We start from the raw sequence: 8,620 nt of genomic DNA, 5'->3' as shown, positions 1-8,620 counted from the left end.
GGAAAGGGTTTGTTCATACTTGTTCAAGTTCTCCATAGATAAAAACCAGACTTTCCAAGCTTAAGTTACAAAGTAGACCTGGTTTATACTCTCATAAATCAATCTCTTTATCTTAACCAATTTAGGGGGCCATTATTTTCATGCATAAAATGCAGAAAAGAGACAACAGTACAAGGGATTAAAATACCATAAACTCAAAAAAAAAAAAGAGGGTTATAAATTTCCTTCTTTCATTAAATGGATACAATAATTGGGTCAAGCTTAGGTTAGCTAGCCACACTATGAAATGGTCCAAATGTGTGAAACCTGCCAGGGCACAAGTCAAACTAGGTGGCTCATCAATACCCTATTAAGAACAGTATCACTAAGTTCTAACAGTCATTGTTTACTCCTATACCACAAAATTACAAAAAAAAAAAGTCAAATGTTTTGAAGAAAAATGTCCTATCATTACATTACAAATTAGTGTTTTAAGTTGAAAAACTTTTGATTCAGTTCTTGGATCCCATTCATGTGTTTTCAACTGGAAGAGACTCGTCACACATGGCAAAATAAAGCCATAAAAAATAAGTTGTTCATATTTTGAAAGAGAGATTTACACAACTGAAATACAAATGGGAGGGGTCCAGTACATGCCATCAACCCTTCATATGGTTCATATGCGGCTAGATAGACCGGGAAAAGAGAAGGGCCCTCAAATCAGGATTCATGCTTCTTCTGAACAGTCTGATCCACATTTGGGATCCATTTGTTTTGGATTGAATATGGATCCTATGATTACAAAACAAAAGTTGCAGAAACCTAAGAAAGCAAGAAGTAATTATCCTCTTCATAAGTAGTAGATTCAAATGGACAAGAACAATCTTTATTTTTATACACTAGAAGTGAATTGAGTAAAAACAAATTAACTGATAACGAAATGATACCTAGAATCAACATAACTCTCAACATCCCAGAGGAAAGACCCAAAAGTAAGAGCCTCCAAAACAAGCCTCTTCAACCCGCCAAAGCTTAATCTGATGAGTTCATCCTTGGTAGAATCAACAGTACCCTGAGGTGGGAACACAATCTCAGGCCTCCCAAACAATGACTCTGTATGCTTCTCAATGATACTAATAGCTTCCTTGGATCTAATTGTTGCATATCTGTGCAACGTCTCAGCATCGAATGACATCACATAGGTCCTTAGTCGTGACGGCTTAATCCCATACCCAAATCCCCCAGAACTGAATTTACCGTATGGAACCTCAGGGTGGGTTTTCTCAGCATGTGGTGAATCTGGAGACAAATCAATACCATTGGGTCCCATCTCCTCAGCCATTGCATGTCCATAATCACTCCTTTCTTCATTCCGTCCATCAGGGAGGATCTTCATTGTCTTCTCAAGCTGGAACCGTTGATCAACTCGCTTTAGAAAATAACCATACATTACTGATGCAGTATAAACTTGCCCAACCCTGAGTTTGCTTATCTGTGCAACAGTTTTCGAGTCTGCAACTCGATTCCCTAAGATGAGAGTCAGGTGGTTTTGGATCATTGCATAGGCTTCTGGTGAGTGCAGCTGCTCAAGCTTCTCCACTTCACTTGGCCATGAGTATACCCGGTCAGAACGGTCGGATGAAGACGGTGAGGAAATTGTGGGTATCAAAGATACATTTGCATCCATGAATTTCTGCACGACTAGTGCATACAGAATCTCTTCTAAAGCCTTTCTCCTCTCATTAGCCTTGACCTCGGCTATTCTCCTATAATTTTTAAAGAGCAAACAAAAGAAAAAATAAATATTAGATAATCAAATTGTAACTTCATACCCTGAAATAATCTATTCATAACCCGTGGCTTGACATGCTATCCACCTGTACAAAACAAGATCAGTGCCAGAAGCAGAAGGCTCTTCTTTATGTTTCTCAGCCTCACGGTCAGTTTGAAGTTGTTTAAGCTGCTGGTCAACAGCAGCCGGGACCAGATGAGGATGGCTTTTCAAAATCTGAGACAAGAACTGCCCAACCGGAGACTCCAATTCAAGAGGAGCGATTGGAGTTGCTGCTTCTGCCGATTCGTGAGATGAAGATGATGACATTACAACAATGCTTTTCCTACGAACAACAATTGATTTCTTGTGGCCTTGGTTGGGAAGAGCAATTGAAGGAGAATGCTGCCATCCATTGATCAAATATAAGAAACAAAATCGAACATCAGTGCCCATTTATGAACATATTATAATCATCCCCTCCCCCAATCAAAGCCAAAAAAGGGGGGGGGGTAAATTACACTTGGTGTATCTAATACTTAGAGAAACTATTCCTGGGGTAGCTTGTGCTTCTTAATATTATGTTTCAGTTACCTTTTCTTATCATATTTCCAATTTTACCCATATTGGGGACACTTTTTCTCTCCTTTGACCAATTTGCCGAAACACTCACTTGCATCCGGGGAGAGAACTACAAAAAGTGAGTTTTGAGGGGGGGGGGGGATGCTGAGAGTGAGCAGGGGAGATGCAGATAGTAAGCAGTGAATAGAGAGAAGCAGAGCGGGTCTCGTGGGGCAGGAAATCACTGTGGGCACAGCAGGTGGCTGATTGTGCCAAGGGAGAGAGAGTGGGGGAGGGGGTGCTACAGAGTTCATGGCAGAGAGAGAGAGAAGTGCTGCGAGTGGGAGGACTGCAGGGTTCGCAAGGGAGCAGGGGAGGGAGGGAGGGAGAGAGAGAGGGGGGGAGAAAGGTAGTGCTGCAGGAGCAAAAGGCGAGGGTGTGGGAGGGAGAGAGGCAGAGGACAGTAGTCAGCTAGGAGACAACGGGGAGGCCCACCAGAGCTTCGCTCCTTGGAAACAGTGACAACAACTAGCATAGTTGTCAAGGTGTCACCTAGTTGACCGACTTGGCATCCAGGTGCCTTGAAAACTAGTGTCGCCTTGCGTCCAGGCCCCCTCCAAGGTCCAAGCCTTGGTTTACCTAGACACTGTGACAACTATGACGACTAGATTTGACCCTCTCTGTTAAAGATGATGCAGATGCAGTTGCATTTGCATGGTTGAAACCCGGGGTCCAATAGAGATTGGTAGGGAATTTAGGTTATTCTTGTGATTTGGGCTTTATTAGTAGTAGTTTCCGAGTTTGATTCAATTTCTATTTCTATTTTAGGATTGCATTAAGAGTCTTTTTTTTCCTCTTTATTTATATGTAAGCTTCCCAACGATTGAATAGACAAAATTGAATGAATAGAATTTGAGATTTTCAAGTCGCAACAATGCTTGTGTGAGAGGCTGATACCAGCTAAGGTCTTCTTTCTTACTATTCTACTTCCATCTGGTTACCTTCAATCAAGGTTTCCTTCCCCATCAGGTACCATTGTTATCTCTCCCCATCGTTTTTTTCCTACTTTCATTCTCCTTCCCATCTAATTTTCTCCCCCCCCCCTCTCTCTCTCTCTCTTCTAACCTGTTTTATTCTGGCAGTACCAGTATTTTACATTATTGGGTCTTGGGTCAACCTCCTTTGTCCCAAGTCCTTTCACTTTCAGGTTTGGGGGATGGAATTGCCTCCCCAAGACGTCCCAAACCCCGACTTTTCTTTTTCATACAAGCCTCCGGATGCAAAATTTCAGCAAGAAAAAAAGATAGGCCAGTTGTTTTGGATTTGGTTCACTTTTTTGGGTCAAGTTAGGCTTAATTTTGAATGCCCAAAAGGTCATTTGGGCCATGGGCTTAGTTTTTTTTTGGGTTCTCTATTGTAATGGGCCAATTCTATAAGCCCAAATATTAGGGATTTAGGTCCTACATGGGATTAAGTAGTTAAATTCTATTTTAGTTACATAGTAGTATCTTTAGTTTTTTTATTTTATTTCCTTGATGTACAGGGCACCATTACTATATGTGTGAGCCTATTTTTAGTAGTTTCTATTTAGTACTTTCTTTTTTGGAGGTAGTAAATCTCTTTATATTGTAAGAGCCATAGAGCCTCACAAATTTTTATGAATGAAGATTGCTTTGGCTTTGCGCCTTTGTTGCTACGAGAGACAGTGAGCATGGTGAGATGCTATAGGGTTAGTGAGAGACTGACCTAGGCCATAGGTGAGAGGCCTTGGTCATATACCCCCCTCCTTCATCTTTTTCTCTTCCATACCCTTTTCTGTTAGTTGCTACTTTCTGCCCCGCAACAAGCTTCCACAAGGTGTATTGTGGTCATTATCTCCCCTACCTGTTGCTGCTGTTTATATGTGACCATGTGAGAGAGGTGTTCCATTGATCCACTGACAGAGTCTGGGATTTGGACAGTTTTTAGTTTTTTTTTTTTTTTTTTATAAAGACAGTTCTGAGTTCCCTATAGCACTTGCTAATATGGTTTTCTGAACAGCAACTTCCATAGTGATTTTACTTCACATCCAACAAGTAGAATGAATCCAGCTTTTAGTATGTTCTTACCCTAGTTCTTAGCTACGTTCGGCTATAGTCTCTTGGTCATCCAGTGATTGGATCTTCCTGAGGTATAAAGTTTCTAATTCTGAACCTCAACTTTCTATCTTTGAACTACTTGGTGCAATCCTAGGGGTTGAAAACCCTATATGGGTTTGCTATGGGCCCACTCAAATAATAGAAGACTCAAACAAAAGGATTGATGGCAAAATTGTGATTAATCTGAAGTTGTAGAGGAGTGGCAGAACCGTAATTTAATGGAATCAACCATAAAAGAGAAATAAGTGAATGGGCAATAACGTGTTAATGGGAGGGTATACTTGGAATGAGACAAAAATGGGGATAAACAAAATAGCATCAGAGAATATGGGGGGTTTTATGTAAATAATATGAGTTGTCTTTACTTAATTTTAAAGACTTATTATGTCTTCTTCAACCTTGCAATAACACGATAGAAAGAGAGGCGGGGAATTGGAGTCTTCCAGCAAAGGACACTCCCTCATATGAAGAATGATTCTCCTTGCAATTTATGGAACAAAATCGCAGTGCCAAGGTCTGCCGATCCCAACGAGAAAATAGCCTCAAAATTCTGCTTGCAATCGATTGGTGAGATCTGAAATCAGATCTGGCGGTAAAACATAACCAAGTCTGAACCAGGCTTTGAAGGTTTCAAAGGGAGAAGTATCTGGGGTCAAGATTCAGGGACTACAATCGCCAATAGAGGGGCTTCCTTCGATCCAGATTTTGGAGCCAATCGAACAGGATTAATAAATCAGCAAGGCTCTCTTTTGATGCTGATCTGTTACAGGTTTTAGCGCCAGAAAAGAGGAGGTCTTAGAATATGTGAAAAAGAAGAAAGAAGAAGAAGATGAAGAAATCAGCAGAGGGAGGAGATGCACGCAAGGCTCCTGGCAACCATTGGTTAACCCAAACAAAATTTCATTCCAAAAACGCTCTAATCTAAGTAACGTTGGATTACAATGGTATTTAAAGAAAATAATTGAAGACTCCTACTCTAAAACTGAAACAAGAAATCCTAATTGAAACATAAATAGAGGTAGACTCTATTATGGACTCAACTGAACAAACTCTGCTTCTAACTACGGCTGCAATAAAGAAAGTAAAATAATTCCTAATTTATCCAACGCCTATCTGCATCACTACTAGCATATGTCATGATCTAGCCATTAACAAAGGCTGAAACTTTAAGGAGTTAATCCTTCCTAGGTTCCCTACCCTCAACTGGAAGGGTTTTTCCATCAGAGTTATCTAATTGCTATTTTCTCTGTTTATTTTCCGGTTAATAGCCTTTCTCTGTTCTGGAAGCAGTGTTTTCACTTGGTGTTTGCTTTCTGTGATTGGGTATTCTAGTGACTGAATCTTTGTCTCAGACCTGAGATCACATCAGTGCTAACAGCCCTAGTTCATTACCTTGTTGTTGGGACAGTTACTTATTTTTTGTTGCTGGAACTGAGTGTTATAAACTACTGTTTTGTCAGTGCTTGAGATCCCATTGTGGGTTAGGTACTTAGGTTATTAGTGACTGTTAGTGACCGTGAGAACCAAACCTGCAACCAGGCTGGTTCTTAATTCTTCTGCGAGGATTAGTTCAGCAATTTTATTTCTTTTGATAACTGATTGTTTGGTTAGATTGTTGCTTCCATTAAGTAGATCTACGGGTTAACAAACTCTGCACAAAATTTCATGTGGACTGCATTAATGTTGGATGAGATCTGTTGCCTGAAAGCCAACTGAGTTACCATTGCTCTTGTTGAGAGGTTGAAGACAACCCTCTCTTAGTAATCACAACTAAGGGGCTTGGCTTTTAAATATTTACATAAAAGCCCATCTAATCCTATTCTGTTTTCTTTTTAAACATGACCATGATTTTAATTCCAGAAAACCCCATCTCTTCAGATTTAAATTACAGTTTAACCCAATTTGATTGTTTACCATACTCGCAAGGGCATGAACTGTCCCAAAAAATTACAAAATTGCCACTCATCCTTCTATTGAGAATTACTTCATTTTAGTGGGCCCATAGCGACCTAAAAGTAGGTTTGTGACCCGGGTTGCATTAAAAGACCATGTTCATTCTGTTGGAGGAGAAGAAGGTGGTAGTGGTGGAGAGGAGTTTTTGGAGGTGGTGATATTGGCAAAGTTGAAAATATGAGAAAAAGTACCCCAAATATAATATATCAAACATGGGATAACACAGGCATAGTTTCTATAAACATGAGGTAGCCCAAAAAATATAAAACTAAAAGAGCTTTCACTTGGCTGTTCCACATACCAACTATGAAAAATCTGTAGAAACTAAAATTCTTATACACCAAGTTATTTCAAGCAGATCCCCTAGCAGATGGGGTAAACAATTAGGGAAGTAGTTTTCTGGCGGGGAATGTGGCCTACGCTAGCACTCCCATGTGTCTATCTCTCTCCTCCTCAAAACAAGGGGGCAGAGGTGTCTTTTCATATGGGGAGGAGAGAGATAGACTCATGGGAGTGTTGGCATAGGCCACAGTCCCGGATAGAGAACTTTCTCCCAAACAGTTATATCTAAGCTTTGAAAAATCACTATTAAAGGAAGGATTAAACACACGGGCAGCATGATAATTCCCTGCCATAGTTTCAAATGTGTAATATTTTCGATTTGCTTTCTTCAATCACGACTACTCTTACAATCGATAATTGACTAAGCTAGTAATGATTCCTTAATTCCTAAAGATATCCTAAAAAGTCAAAAAGTGAATTCCCCTCAAAATCAACTAAATTGCTCAAAGACTACTCCTTTAGAAGGTAAAATCATCCATAAACCACAGGAAAACCTTCGCACACATTCATATGAAGTAACTCAATTCCACCTTATTATCAAAAAGAGGAAAAGAAAATCAATGATTTATGAACCTTAAGAAAACCATATCTTATCAATCCATCTGAACAAAATAGATATAAATGCACATCAAACAAAAATCAACAAATGGGAGAAAATTTCGCATACCTTAATCAATCTGTTCGGAAAACGAACCTTTCCATTGAAACTCACCAAATCAGGCACACTCGCTGCTACAAGACCCGATCTAACCACGAGACTAGAAGATTTACAAAAACCATAAGAATATTGAAGAACAACCGCCGCTTCCATCCAAACAACTGCAACAACAAACCCACATGCAAATCTTCCATAAAAACCAAATCCCAAACTCTAAAACAATAATTCCGTAAAACATCAACCATAACGAATTCATCGTTACCTGAGAAGAGAGCACCCAACAGAGATAGAAAGAGAATCGGCTGTTAGGGCTCGAGATTGAGAAGCGCTAGAAAGGTCGTCGTCTGGACTCTGGTGATTGTTGATGAAAGAATTACGAGTGTTAACATTTTATAGTTTATACCGTAGTTAGCGGTATAGCGTATGCTAGCATCTTATGTGTATCTCTCTCTTCTCTCTCTTCTCTCTCTTCTCTCTCTTCCATCCTTTAAAATTATTCTTTTACCCCTCAAAGGGATGAAGAGAGAGATAGACTCATGGGGTGTTAGCATATGGTATACCACTAGTATACCCAGCCGTAACCCATTAGTTATATAAAGAATCACAGTTAATTTTGTTTTGGAGAAAGAACTCCCCCCGGTCATGTGCTCTGGTGTGTACTTGTGCCAAACACAACCAGGCGTGAAATGATTGACACACCCCTGTTTTTCCATGAGGGTGGAACGGCCACAGTCGGCCTCAGGTACACGCCACAACACACGACTGGGTGGCATTCCTTTTTCCATTTTGTTGTTATTTACTAAAAACCACTAAAGCTTAGAGAAGGGTTTAGTCATTGGTGAGAAATTTCTAATCATTACTCCACACGGTTACACCACTACTTCCAAATCATTCTACATATTAAATGGGAAAGAGAAAGCTACATGGTCGCGTGTGGTGAGTGCCCGTGTGCCAAACACCGGGCTGCACGAAAGACCGCCACACCCTTAGAGATTTTTGCTTTTTCATGGGGGCGTGGTGGTTATTTCGTGTGGCCCTATGTCTAGGCATAGGGGTTACGTACATGCAGCACACGATTAGGTAGCGTTCTTTCTCCCACATTATATTTTACTTTATTTTATATCTAAATCTCTTAGATTTAAAAAATAAGATAACAATTACATTTTTAAAAAAATTATTAACAAATATAAAATATGATAAGTAATTTAAGTAGGTTAC

At 39.9% G+C, this 8,620-nt stretch overlaps 1 protein-coding gene across 1 annotated transcript; it reads right to left on the bottom strand.

Annotated features, from left to right (window-relative positions):
• Positions 1 to 805: 805 nt before the first annotated feature.
• LOC122646221 (UV-B-induced protein At3g17800, chloroplastic-like) lies at positions 806 to 7,719 on the bottom strand. Its single transcript, XM_043839725.1, has 4 exons — positions 7,663 to 7,719; positions 7,412 to 7,563; positions 1,857 to 2,155; positions 806 to 1,745 (listed from the first exon to the last, which is right to left on the bottom strand). The coding sequence occupies exons 2-4, from the start codon at positions 7,553 to 7,555 to the stop codon at positions 905 to 907; spliced, it is 1,284 nt and encodes a 427-aa protein (XP_043695660.1). The 5' UTR covers positions 7,556 to 7,563; positions 7,663 to 7,719; the 3' UTR covers positions 806 to 904.
• Positions 7,720 to 8,620: the final 901 nt, after the last annotated feature.

This window comes from Telopea speciosissima, chromosome 11 (genome assembly GCF_018873765.1).
Source record: "Telopea speciosissima isolate NSW1024214 ecotype Mountain lineage chromosome 11, Tspe_v1, whole genome shotgun sequence".
Classification (NCBI taxonomy): domain Eukaryota; kingdom Viridiplantae; phylum Streptophyta; class Magnoliopsida; order Proteales; family Proteaceae; genus Telopea; species Telopea speciosissima.
The sequence above is the reverse complement of the archived record's forward strand: the minus strand, read 5'-3'. Positions and strand labels throughout refer to the sequence as shown.

Excerpts from the sequence above, each read along its gene's own strand:
- LOC122646221 (XM_043839725.1), bottom strand. The coding sequence starts at position 7,555 with ATGGAAGCGGCGGTTGTTCTTCAATATTCTTATGGTTTTTGTAAATCT. Across the intron at positions 2,156-7,411 it reads TTCCGAACAGATTGATTAAG|CATTCTCCTTCAATTGCTCT; the intron begins GTATGCGAAATT and ends AATGGATGGCAG. Across the intron at positions 1,746-1,856 it reads ACTGATCTTGTTTTGTACAG|GAGAATAGCCGAGGTCAAGG; the intron begins GTGGATAGCATG and ends TAAAAATTATAG.